The sequence below is a fragment of the Mauremys reevesii genome, linkage group 1, assembly GCF_016161935.1.
Source record: "Mauremys reevesii isolate NIE-2019 linkage group 1, ASM1616193v1, whole genome shotgun sequence".
Classification (NCBI taxonomy): Eukaryota; Metazoa; Chordata; order Testudines; family Geoemydidae; genus Mauremys; species Mauremys reevesii.
This window is the reverse complement of record NC_052623.1, coordinates 203,875,456-203,889,248: the sequence shown is the minus strand read 5'-3', so window position 1 is coordinate 203,889,248 and position 13,793 is coordinate 203,875,456. Positions and strand designations below refer to the sequence as shown.

The 13,793-nt window shown below is 43.6% G+C and overlaps 1 protein-coding gene across 3 annotated transcripts in view; it reads left to right on the top strand.

Moving 5' to 3' along the window:
- Nucleotides 1-13: 13 nt before the first annotated feature.
- NME7 (NME/NM23 family member 7) overlaps nucleotides 14-13,793 on the top strand; it is a 172,620-nt gene continuing 158,840 nt past the window's right edge. For 2 of the 3 annotated variants that reach the window (XM_039527496.1, XM_039527483.1), the window contains exon 1: nucleotides 14-114. In XM_039527496.1, the coding sequence (XP_039383430.1) occupies nucleotides 112-114 (3 nt within the window). In that variant the 5' untranslated portion in view covers nucleotides 14-111. Of the gene's footprint in view, nucleotides 115-8,856; nucleotides 8,935-13,793 lie in introns of those variants that run through there. The other variant, XM_039527489.1, reaches the window with a different exon arrangement.

Genomic DNA, 13,793 nt, shown 5'->3' with positions numbered 1-13,793 from the left:
CGCGGGGGTGGGGCTTCGGTTGCCAGGAAGCGGCTTGGTGAGAGGCGGTGTCTCGCTGAGTTTAGGCGGCAGCTGCGCCCGAGCCCGGAGGCGGAGGGGGCGGACGGTACCATGGTGAGTGAGGGGCAAGGGCCCGGGGGGGGCTGTACTCGGGATGGACGTTGCAACCCTCCCCCGCCCTCCTTCCTGGCGCATGGTCCGCCCCGACCCCATGGAGCGGGGGAGTCCTCTGCCCCCGCGGCCCCCGGCACCGCCACTGATGATGGGGGGGGCTGGCTCCGCTCCGCTCCGCTCCCTGGGACCCGGCTGGGCGGTGGCGGCGGGGTGTGTGTGTCTCTGCCCTGCGGGGCGGCTGGTCAGCGCGCGCCCTGCGGCTCCCGGGGGCTGCTCTCGTTTTGGGCGCATCCTCTCTTGCCGTAGCGCCCAGCAGCGGCCCCCGGCCCCGTGGTGCTAGGCGCTGTACAAACTCAGGGCAGAAGGACACGCCGGCCCCAGACCGCTGACCCTGTGGCCGAGCCCCCTTCTCCCTCTGCCTGGCAGCAGACGTGGGGTGAGGGGCCCCGGCGGGGTGTTGGCAGCAGAACCAGCCCACTGCAAACCACTCCCAGGGAGAACATGTGTGGCTAATGGGTGCTGGGCAGGCCCCACCCCTGTCTCCATCCTTCCACCACCTTGGGTGAAGCAGGAGCCTTGGCATCCAGCCCCGGCTTGAGCTTTGGTTTGCCACCTCTCAAGCATCCTCTTCCAAGGCAGAAGAGTTGTGTTGTGACATAAAGTGCATCTGGATTGGTAAAGTTAGTACCTGTAGTTCAATAATTGCCAGCCACCAGGCAGCTGTCCCTGTGTTAAGCTGTTAGCATGGCATGGTAGTAAAAATGTTCCAGCCCTTTCTACAGCAGAGTTGACATTGTTGCAATGACTGTTGCTGCTGCACTCTTGGTGTCAGTTGCTCTAATACAGGGGTGGACAAACTATAGTCCGCGGGCCGCTTCTGGCCCGTTGGACTTTTTAATCTGGCCCTCGAGGTCCCGCAGGGGAGCAGGGTTCGGGGCTTGCCTTGCTCCACTCTGTGTGGCTCACAGAAGCAGGAGCAGCCAAGGGGCTCTGCATACTGCCCTGCCCCAAGCGCCAGCTCTGCAGCTCCCATTGGCTAGGAACCTTGGCCAATGGAAGCTGCGGGGGCAGTGCGCAGAGCGGCGTGGCCCAGCCTCTGGAGGTGGGACAGGCTGCTGTTTCCAGGAGCCGCTTCAGATAAGTGCTGCCTAGATCCTGCACCCCTGAGCCCCCCCCGTGCCCCACCCCCCTGCCCCAGCCTTGATCACCCTCAAAACCCTTTGATCCCAGCCCAGAGCACCCTCCTGCACATCAAACCCCTCATCCCCAACCCTACCCCAGAGTCTGCACCCCCAGCTGGAGCCCTCATCCCCGCCCCGTGTACCCCAATCCCATGCTGACCCTCCATACAATTTACATACCGAGATGTGGCTCTCAGGCCAAAAAGTTTGCCCACCCTTGCTCTAATATAAGCACTGATTTTCCTGGTGTTGACAAAGTAATTAAGGCCCAATTTTAGCCTTTAGAATGTGTGGTGTTGGGTATGCTACAAAATAAAGAAGAGGAGAAAGCAAGAAATAGTGTGCAGTTAGTGAACCAATTTGATCCTGGTGTAACTCCACTGAGATCTGTTATTTCTATTGCTAATCTTGGATTTAGTAGATTCCAAGGCCATTGTGATCATTTAGTCAGTCCTCCTGTATACCTTGCTCCGTGACCTTAGACAAATTCCTTTCTCTTCTCTGTGGCTAATTTCTCCATTGGTCTTTCTTACCTCCTCCCAGGGATGTTGTGAAGCTTAATCTGTTAATGGTTATAAATTATGTTCAAACTGTCCAATAAATGGTACTAGGAAATTGCAAAATATTATTGGGTACCTAACTGGGTAAGTTTCTTGAGGTTGTGAGCAGATCTGTTGTTAATGCTTTATTGGCCTTTTAATGCAGGGCTGACCTTAAGCACAAGTAGTTGGAGTTTCATACAGAAACTCAAGAGACAGTGTAAACCCCCTCTCTAAGGGTATGTCCGCATTGGCGGGTAGCAATCTATCTATCAGGGATTGATTTACCGCATCTTGTCTAGACGCGATAAATCGATCCCCCGAACGTGCTCCCCATCAACTCCGGAGCTCCACCAGGGCAAGAGGCGACAGGGGAGCCGCGGGCGTCGATCCTGCACCGTGAGGATGGGAGGTAAGTCAGTCTAAGATACGTTGACATCAGCTACGCTATTCTCATAGCTGAAGTTGTGTATCTTAGATCGATTCTCCTCCCCGCTCCTTCCCCCCCCAGTGTAGACCAGGCCTAAGGTGGAGGCAATTAATGGATTAAAAAAAGAAACAATTGCAGTTTGATTCCATTAGTGCCTGGCTCATGTTTAATAATGCAAACAAAACTATAGAATGCTTTTTGAGGGACTTTGATGAACAAGCACCTGAAGATTATAAAATGCTGAATCTCACTGTCTAAAAGAGAACACAAGACTGATACTGATAAGAAACTTTAGACCCAATTTTGTCCTCTAATATGTATGATTAAATGCAAAATTCCTATTTCTGTTAATGAGAGCCCTGTTTATGTATTCTAGGCATAATTTGGACTTTAATGCCTGCTTAAAACAGCTCCAATTTCTCTTGTGGTTCCCCATCCTAGTCAGAAGCTTTGTTTATAAACTAAAATTCAGAACATAATGTAGGATCAGTTTTCCCCACCTCAGTGGCAAAGTCATTGTCAATCTTCAAATCTTGAAATTCTGTTGGATCATCCCAGGAGAAATATGGATAAACAAGTTGTGTCAGCAGCAGTCCTGTTGCACCAATCAGCGTAGAAAGTATTTTAGTGAAACCCACCCTTTTGTAGCAATCTGTAATTGTTATGACTGTGATGTGCTTCCAAGCATCCCTTTATCTGTAAGGTGGAATCAGTTACACACAAATTGTTTTTAAGAAACGTGGGATTTTTTTTTACTGTTTCCTCTAACAAAAGACCAGTTTCTCACTGCAGTCCATATTTGTTACGAGAAGCAGAGTTACTCTGTTTACATCGTAATGCTTATAAGCAAGGCCCTTGTATTATGTGTGACATTAACCCTAGATTTTGTGTCAAGTTATGTGGGAGAACGGCACTGAATTCCATGGAATTATGTGACAATATTAATTACAAAACAATTTTGTTAAATTGTGTGACTGCTAAAATGAAGGTGTCATCGGATAGGCAGTGGCAGAAGGAGGTAGAGCGCTGTATAGGGGGAAAAGGAGGAAAGAGGCTCCTAAGCAGTGCCAGTGCAGAGTTGTACTCTTGTGAGTCTTAGAAGATATACAGCAGGGGAGATGTCTGTCATGCTGAGCTCCTAAACTCTGTGGGAGAAGAGTTTAATAGCTATGCATCTGAGGAAGGTGCCTGCTGTGGTGAACTCCTAATCCCTCTATGAGCAGAACTCCACTGTGTAGAAGGAGGGATGTTCTAATGGATAGGGCACCGGGCTAGTGGTTCAGTTCCCCACTCAGTCAGACTTCCTGTGCAACCTTGGGCTAGGCACTTAATTTAATCTGTACCTCAGTTCCCCATCTATAAATTGGGGGTAATACTTGCCTACCTCGGTGGAGTGTTGTGAGGACAAAAAATCCATTAATGATTGTGTGGTGCTCAGATACTATTGTGATGAAGGCTGTATAAATAGGTAGAAGCTTCAGGATGGCAGCCCCTGGCTTATACAAGCCTCCCACAACCCTTTCCAGGAGCATATTTAAATTCTTTCTGTCCCTCATACTTCTGTATGTTACCAGCTGCCCCAGCCACTTACATACATAGCCTCCTCCTGCAGTGGTCATGAAATAGTGTGAGGACAAGCTAAGAAACTAGATGATGTGAAAATAGCCATTTTAGGAATGTATCTGGATTATTTGAAATTCATGCAGCATTTTAGCAGAAAGGTAAATTATGTGGCCATTGTACACCTTGTAACTCATTATACACCTGGTCCTGCTTAAAAAGTGAATGTTCTGTCTGAACATCAGAAGGGTGTTAATAACTGCAACTTTCATTTCAAAAACAGCTTGTCTCAAGAATATTGAATTAAAAATAAAATGTTCCTTCCTGTAGATTCAGACCTTATACTCTAAACCAAAATTCATCCTGAAGGTAATTATTGTATCCTGAAAATCGGACAGAAAGTCGGACAGACCCTTTGCTACAGTATTGCTCCCAGACAGCAGTATAAACAAAGAATTATGATCGAGACAAGGTGAGTGAGGTAATAGCTTTTATTGGACCAACTTCTGAAGAAGAGCTCTTGTAAGCTCAAAAGCTTGTCTCGCTCATCAACAGAAGTTGGCCCAATAAAAGACATTACCTCACCCAGCTTGTCTCTCTAATATCCTGGGACCAACATAGCTGCAACAACACTGTATATAAGAATTATGATGACATTCATTAAAACATTTATAGAACTCCTTGAAGAGAAACTATTACAAATCACACTGTCGCTGTGGAACCATGAAAATTAAAATCTTAACTGAATCACAGGTTTCAGAGTAGCGGCTGTGTTAGTCTGCAAAAAGAATAGGAGTACTTGTGGCACCTTAGAGGCTAACAAATTATGCTCAGATAAATTTGTTAGTCTCTAAGGTGCCACAAGTACTCCTGTTCTTCTAACTGAATCAGTTTCACACTGGTCTTATTTATGATGCAAAAATATTCAGAGTATAATTATATTGGGACCAGTGATGCAGTCCTTTCTGGCAGTACATTAGGATTTGTGTCTTTATAAATTGTAGAATTGGGCCCATAATTTTGATGTGAACGAAGGAAAGCGGAGGATCTCTGAAATATTCTTTAAATTCTTGCCTTTCTGTGCTAGTGCATTGGTTTAGAGATCAGCTAATATTAATAAACAGTTTGAAACATTGCCCTCCAGTGGCAAAGAGAAGTAACTCAATTACATTTGTGGATTTCATTGTCTACATGTGTGATCTGCACCTGCTGTAGATTATACAGTGGTGAACACCCTAAAGGAATCGTCTCGTGTATCAGCAGAAGGTGTCAAGTGTGGTGTTTACTTGACTGTTTTTAATAAAAATTATACGCTTTGATATAATCTCACACAAGGATGGGTAGGAACATTATATGCCTCTTAAAATATAAATGTCTTTTTAACAATGTCTCTGTCACACTCTGTGTGAATCTAGAAAGCAAATCCAGATGCAGTAGCATGCCATTTGGTAGGAGTAACTGGTTTACTCCCTGATCCTGCAAGTGACTGCGTGCAAGTGCTCTGGTGTATACACACAGTCTTTTGACATCAATGGACCTCTGGATGGGTGCAGTAGTCTGCTTGCGTGCAGTCACTTGGAGGACTGGGGCCTTCATTTTCTTTACTCCTTAAAATAATAGTTCTTAGTGCTTGTCAATTTCAAAGTTCATTGCAAACAATCTTAGCAACACTCAGGTAGGCAGATATTATCCCCATTTGATAAATGAGGAAACTGAGACACACAGAGACAAAGTGACTTGTCCAATATTACACAGCAAGCCCTCCATCCTGCTAGCACTTAGTCACATGCTTAATATTAAGCCTATGAGTAGTCTCATTACGTTCAATGGAAGTTGGGTGCCAACTTCCTTAGGTTCCTTTAAATATCACAACCTAGCTCTGTATGGCATAGAGATGTCAGAGTTTACTGTCTTGTCATTCTGATTGCCATCTTGCTTTTTCCACCATTGTAGTTCTGACTTGATTTTAACTGCAGTGTTCTTGAAAATTTCTAAAGCTAGATGGCAATGTGTTACAGCAGCAGTAAACTTGGAATTCCCGCCATTGCAGGAGTCTCCAGATGGTATAAATTGGCATAGATCTACTGAGGATCTGGCCATTTGTTTGCATCTTTAAAAGCATCTAAGGTTATTTCCATCCTATAGAACCTGTAAAAACTCTTTGTATGACAAGGGCCAGCTTTTCTATAATAGACTTGACTCAACATTGTTCTCAGCTCTATGTGCTTTTGTTGTGGAACAGCCAGCTGTAATTTAAAAGGATGGCATTTCCTTTCTCAAAGAGGCCTCTTTAAAAAGGTATAAAAAGAAAAGGTGCTTTTCTATTGCCTGATCATGGTTTGCATCCATGGGCTCAGCACAACTGATGTACCAGAGCAGGATCTCAATACTAACAGGAGTGTAGATATGTGAGCCATGGCCGCTGACTCCTCCAGTTCTCAGTTAGAAACCTCTGTGACTAAATGAGCCACAAAGAGGAGTTTCCTAACTCATTGGCTTCATGACTACTCCTGTCTGCAGCATTTCAGTGCAAATGAAAATAAAGTGATATGTGCAATATTCTAAAAAAAGCCATTACAGACAAAGAAAATGTCATAATTGTGGGCCTTATCTAGCTCATTGGCTGGTAAATCTTCAGATGAAGAACCTAGGAGAATTTATTGGGATCCTTGCTGAACTAATGTGCTCCACTATTGCTAAGTTACCCTTTGGGCAGACAGGCCTTGTACTCTGTAGACGATATGGCTAATAATATCCTGGAATTTTTGGGCTGTGTAATTAGAAAATAAACTGATACAAAGATACAGGCTTCTGCCCTTGGCATCCAATCAGATAAAAAGACAGGTGCAGTAATGCAAAATAAAACAACCTTTCCCATTATGTTTGTCTGATTGACCCACAGAAAACTTGTTCCAATTACTCATTTTGGGTCCATACTGCCACCCTTATGGGACTATAGTACACGTCAAGTAAAGTACTACTCTGCCTATGTAAAGTTGACAAAATCAAGATCCTGTGTGACATGCAAATAACTTACCGGATGGGCCAAATCATAGCTCAGCTTTGCAGAAGTTGATGCCCTCCAAAAAATCTTTTTAATACATCCAAAGTTATGGTTCGTTTGAGTGATGTGTGTAAAGTAATTGCCAGCACAGGAGACAAAGTAGACATCTGCTAAGGTTAAATCCTGTATTAATAAATTCCCATTGCGTCACCTATAAGTTGTCTCTTGGGAGTTCTCAGACTCCTGGTGCAGTTCTTTATTTGTAATAACTTTGTCAGATCATTTTTATTACTTTAAATCCATTTCAAGTGTTGTGATAAAGTGAAAGAGATCCAGGATTTGCTGGGTGAGCCATCACTGAAAGTAAAAGAAGCTTATGGAGTTTAATTGGCAGTGCAAAGTCTAGACTGACTAGTTATTTTAACCTAAGGTCTGATGCCAAAGTCAGTGGTTTTACAGAGAAATTGTCCCAGCAGATTTTGTGTGGGTAATATTTGTACTTAAGGCTGTCTTATCACAGAGCTATTTCTTGTTTGTCAAAAGCAGGATCTGGACACTGCAATTGTATAGGTTTCAATAAATCTACTGTCAGCTCTGGAGAAACGAAGACGGTCAATTACCTTTGGGTGAAGGGCTGCCTAGCCGATAAGAAGAGACTGGTGAAATAGTAGATTGAAGGCATCCAATTTTATACAGGGAAGAGAACTATTGAGTCCATAAAAGTGATTAGATGTATAATTGATAGTTTAAAATATTAGTTGCCAAAGAATGACAATAACATACTTTATGCAGATGGTGTATTTGAAATGAGATCACTATCCTGTTAATCCCCAAGTGATATTGCACAGTGGGGTAATAGGCAGCTAACAATACTAGTCAGCTGCTATAGGAATTAAAAATAGCACAAATGTGGTCTGGAGGCTGAAACTGAGGTACTAAGAACCTCCTGCAATGTGCCATGGACATCAGTTGAGGGCATATAGGACCTCACAAGAACAGACTATTGAGACAAAATTTTCTTTAGTAGCTAGTTATATTGTGTGCCTTAATTTTTGTGTGTCCAAGGTATCTCAAGATGGGTATATGAAAAGTAGGGAACCTAAATCACTAGTCTTTTGAAAGTGTTGTGAAGGATGTGATTGCATTCCCTCTGGATATTGGGGAAGATAATGTCTGTTACCAACATACTTCATAGCTTCAGCAACTGTAGTGATTAACTTTTCCTTTTCCTTTTTATTTGTGGTGAATGTGGTACTTTTGCAAGATGCTAGGTTGACAGCCTAGGAGTCTGAAATCCTCTATTTAGTCACAGAACAGGTGCTGTGTGGGCGTATGAGTGCACACTTCCAGCTTTAATGAACAATCCCTGGCCATGTTTCTCCAAGATTGACCTAGGGAAGAGAAGAAGAGAGTTCAGTCTCCATAGTCTATTCAGTTCTTAGAGTTTCTGCTGAGCGTGCCAACAAGAGGGCTAGTTTGTATCAGTTGTCATGGGGAAACTTGTCCATTAGGGATTGGAGTGAGACCATTAATTTATTTCATGTAGGCTGCCAAATGACAATCAGGTGGTAACAACTTTTTAATTACTGCTCTATACCCTGAAATTATCAACCCCCCTGAGCAATCCACTCTCTTGTTTACTTCCCTTCTTAAGATCTGATTATCTTTACACAAAAATCAACTCTTTCCCAAAGCAGTCTCCTAACATGTTGCCTCCACAGTAGCCTTTCACACTATGTTCATTGTGCTGAAAGTGACTTCTCTCCTTTCGTTTCTGAAGGATTGTACAAACCCTTTGGGGCTCATTGAAGGAGATCCTTGTGGACCGGAAACACCCTGCCCCTTATTTACACTAGAGAAAACCCAAGCAGGTATGTAAATAGGTCAGGCACAGATACAGGCCACAGTGGTCAAGGAGATGCAGCTCTTCCTTCCCTTTACAGCTTTCGTGGACTGAGGGAAGACAGCTGTATTTTTGCCCCAGTCAGCTTAAGCATCTGGACTTTATTACCCTCGTTAGGAGATATAAAGGGCTGAAGAGAAGGAGGGAGCAACCCTGGAAGAACTGAATGGAAATATTTCTGCTAACTGAGCCTACTCAGGAGGGTACTAACTTAAATTTCTGTTTAATTAGGCTCCTTTTGTACAAATGTGCCTACTCATGGAAATAAGTGTTGTACCTAGTGGTATTTGCAGGAGTGGGTTCTGTGATTGTCTGGTTTTGTTTTAGTGATCACGGTATAAGTGATCCAAACACTCCACTACTTGAGAGGCAATTTTTGATATCCTGATTGGAGTTATGTGACTTGAGATCCTTTCTATATTTTATACAGCTGCGTTCCCCTAGCTGTCCCCTACCTCCAAAACTTCTCAGTTGTTTTAGTCATCCTTCCTTATCCCCATATTAATGTATGGTGTTTAAAATATGTTGGCTTGTGTTCTTTCTTGGATGAAAGACCTTCAGAAATAGCAGTTGTGTGTGTGTGGTATGAAGATTTAGGAAACCAGTGAGTGGGATGTCCCAAATCAAAGAGGAAAGAGCAATGTTATCCTAATTTTATGCCTTTCATTATGCACTGTGGCTATCAACTCTCTGCATGTTTACAAACTTTAAAATCATATGCACATAATTGGACCTGCAGCTTAAAGGAACTTGAAAATAAAACAACCCTCACCTACAAACAGTGCAATACCATATGGCTCCCAGATAAACTAACTAAAGTCCCTTGAATGGTAGCTCTAAAAAAGGCTGTGCTGAAAGTGATCCCTTTGGGTTGTGTACTGTGGGCTGTTTAATATTTTGTGTTTAATTAGAGATGGGCACAGGCCTCAAAACATTGGTTACAGGAATGGTCTCTGTTATGATTGTGTGCTTAAAAACTGTTAAGGAGCATCAAAAACATGAGATATACATGCTCCTTTTAAATGGATGCATGTATAAGTCTAAGTATATTCTGTCTTTTAAACACTCTAGAACTTGAGGATGTTCAAGCTCATCTGTCTTTTTAACACTTGTGCCTAGATGCCATGCTGGTTAGCACCTTTTTAAAAGTTTCCTTTTGGAATAACACATTTTTTACTTTTATATGGTAGTGCTAATAATACCTTGAACTTCCGTGATTACTTCTGGAGTACAAGCACCTCTCAGTAGTGCTTTTGTTTATTAAATGTTTAAGTGACTTGCCCAAGGTAACCCAGAAAGTTCATGGAAGATCCAGGAATGAAATCCAGTAGTCCAGGCATAGTCAATGAAATTGAAAGGTGGCAAATTAAAAACTGACAAAAGGAAATAGTTTTAAAAGAAAGTATAATTGACACATGGGACTCATGGTCACATGACATAATTAAGTCTGGGAGCTTAGCAGATATCAATTTGGATAATAAGAACATCCACAGTTTCCTTACACAGGATAAATGTATACAAAAAGTAAAAATCCTTCTGTTCCAGAACTCATGGTAACTGTTGTGTGCCTGGAGTAAGAAAGAAATTTCCGTGATCGGTTGGTTACTCCAAACGTGACTATCATAGGATTTCTCACATTTTCCTCTGAAGCATGTGGTACTGGCACTTTTGGAGACAGGATGTAATCAACCACATCCCCAGTGTTTCAAACATTTTCTGGGTAAAGAGGACTTGACTGCTAGGGCACACACCCCAGTCCATGCCACTTATAATTTCTAGAATGCTTGTGTACATTACATGTCTAAATGTTGGCTTTATAAAGCCTTTATCTTTGATTTTCTCCTATTAGAAAACAACAAGTTAAGTATAGTTTATTATACAATATTTGCTACTACCCACATGCTAAATATAATGTCTTAAAGTAATAAGAAATTGGATAACGCCTCTAATTTGACAATATTTAAATGAAGCATTCAGCCCCACTATGAACACTAGATGGCGCTCCTTTATTTGCTGAGATATGGCTTTGATAGGTTTGTTCAAGATACAGGTCTGTTGTCCAGTGGCGTATTATGAGTTCTGTGTACAGTGTCTCTATTAATTTTAACCACTTCATTTTGAAAGAATCCACTTTCCGCTAAGTACTATGACATTGTGTAAAAACAGTACTGGGTGCAACCTTGTCGAACAGGGTTATCGTGCATTTTTGCTAGGCTGAAGGTAGCATGGTTCTGCCTCCATTGAGGACAGGGCCAGTTAGTTGCTGTTGCTCAGAAGTGAGGGAGAAACCTTTTTCTAAAGAAGAGGTTGGAGACTAGAAATGATGGGTGAAAGCTGCAAAGGTTGGTTCCAGAGTCTAACTTCCCTAGAGTTTGAGAGTGGGCATATATGAGGTTTTATTTGGGTGGGTGAGTTATTAAATTGTGGGTAATTGGATTTTTGAGTGAGCCTGACATTCAGTGGAAATTGATTTTGAATATAAACAGCAGGGGGCTCTGTTCTGGTGCAGGAGGGGGCACGGGGTCTGGGAGGGAGTTTGGTTGCAGGAGGGGGTTTTGACTCTGGCCGGGAGGCGCTTACCACAGGCGGCTGCCGGCCGGCAGGGCAGCAGGGCTCTGGCCCCATGCCACTACTGGAAACAGCTGGCTGCTGGCACGTCTCTGTATGCCCCTGGTGGTGGGGAGGTGGCTCCGCACGCTGCCCCCAGCGCCCTCCTCATGGTTCCCGGCCAATGGGAGCTGCGGGGGCGGTGCTTGTGGGCGCGGGCAGTGCATGGCAACCCACTGCCCTCCTCCCCACAAGGGGAACACAAAGATGTGTCAGCAGCCAGCTGCTTCCAGGAGCTGCGTGGAGCCAGAACCGTGCTGCGCTGCCGGCTGGCAGCTGTCTTTGGTAAGCGCCTCCCGGCCAGAGCCTGTACCTCACACTCCCTCAAAATACAGCTGCCCGCAAGGGGGCAGCCAAAGAGCCGCAGGTTGCTGACCCCTGGCCTAGGAGAATGATCTTTGGAGCAGCATTGTGAGTGGATATGAGCAGGTCAAGATGGCATTTGTCAAGGCCAGAGAGAAGGATGTTACAGTGATTGAGATGCGAGACAATGAGAGGCTGGATAAAACCTTTAGCAGTGGATGGCTAGGAAAAGCTGTATCTTAGAAATGTTATGCAGAAAGAATTGGCACCATTTAAACGTAGACTTAATATGAGATTCTCGAGAGTTCTGGGTCAAAGATGATGCCCAGGTGATGGGCCTGAGTGACAGTCACTCAGAACAAGATCCCTGCCCTGCCTGAGAGAGGAGGTTGTGGGGAGGGCTTTGGGAGGATTTATGTATGGCCACAACAGGATCTTAGGATCTCTAAGTACTTCATAAATATTCACTAATTAAGCCTTACAATCCCTCTGAAGTAGGTCAATATTAGTACCCCCATTTTACACATTGAGACACTGAGGTACAAATAAACTGATTTTTTTCCCCCAGAGGTGCTGAGCATTAAATCTCCGTTTGAATTCAGAGGGAGCTGTGGGTGTTCAGTTCTTCTGAAAATCACCCGTGCAACTTGCTCAAGGTCACCCAGGAAGTTGATGGCAGAGTTCTGTTGCCCAGTCTCCTCTGATAACCACTAGAAAACACCCTGCCTTAATTGAGAGGGAAAACAGTCTAGTATAAACTGTCTTAAGTTCTAGGAGGCAAGTGACTGTATTAAATCATTTTAAAAAAGAAATCTTAATAAAATTAGCCTTTGAGCTGATTAGGATTAGCAAGGTTTAATAGTGTTTTTGTAATTCCACTTAACTTCCTTCTTTTTTCCTCTGAAGTAATTTACTTATCTTATAACGTGATAATGGGAAAATGCTGAACAGGTTTCATCATAAGAAATCCATTTCAAATTTAACTTGTGGTTCATCTGTCTTTATAATAGAGCAGTATTTCTCAAGCTGGTGGTTGTGACCGTCAGGGGAGTCGTGGGACAGGTTTAGGGGGGTCGCAAATGTAGGACTGGTGTTGAGGGGTGGCAAACATGGCAGTCGCCTAGGGCCCCACACCACAGGGGGCCCTGCAAAGCTAAATTACATGCCTCAGCCTGAGGTGGTGGGGCTCGCGCTTGAGCCCTGGGTGGTGAGCTTGAGGCTGAAGCACGTAACTTAGCTTTGCAGGGCCCCTTGTGGTGTGAAGCCCCCGGCAATTGCCCTGCTTGCCACCCCTTAATGCCGGCCCTGAATATTATTCATAATTTACTTAATGATATTTAAGGTAGGGGGTCCCAATTTTTTCAGGTCTTAGTGAGGGTGGGGGGTGGGGTCTCAATTATTTTAAAGTCCAAAGGGGGGGGGGGGGTTGCCAGCACTAAAGAGGTTGAGAAAAGATTTATGGCTGCAGAGTAGTCCACAGAATGTGGTCTGTGCTGGTTAAAATCTGGATTTAGTTAAACTACACTTAAGTTAATGTTTACCACAACTCGAGGTAAAATGAGTATTTTTAACTTAAGCTTTGGGAGGAGCCCATGTGGTTAAACAGTAGTGCAGAATAAGTGCTTGCTCAATATGCCCACTGTGGTGAGTAAGAGAAGTGTTGGCAGCGTTGTCTGGGTAATAAATAGGGTAATAAATCTTTAATAGGCCATTATATACTCAGAATGTTCAAGGTAAATGCAGAATGTGTGCTCCTTGGAACCTTCATGCAAACTACTTGGTAGTAGCACTCTCTGGAATCAGCTGGCTGAAGGTCACTGTTTGTCTTGACTCTGGTTCCAAGCAGGGCAATTCTTGCTAAAATATCTTGCAAAAGATTATTAAGAGCTGGGATAAATTGAAGAAACTTTAAATATCATATTAGACTTTAATTATAGCTTGGAACACTGTTGACAGCTATAGTTCAGGATTTGAGACTGTTTCCTTTCAAAGACTCTGTTTTCAGTTGTTGGTAACTTTCTGAAATTTTCCAAACTTGTCCTTTACTGGAGGGTGAATATTTAGTGGCAAATTTGAGTAAATATGGGGCTGTTACTTTTGAAAGTAAGGATAGTGGGGAGAAAATGCACAGTTGCCAGCATTAAAAAAAGAA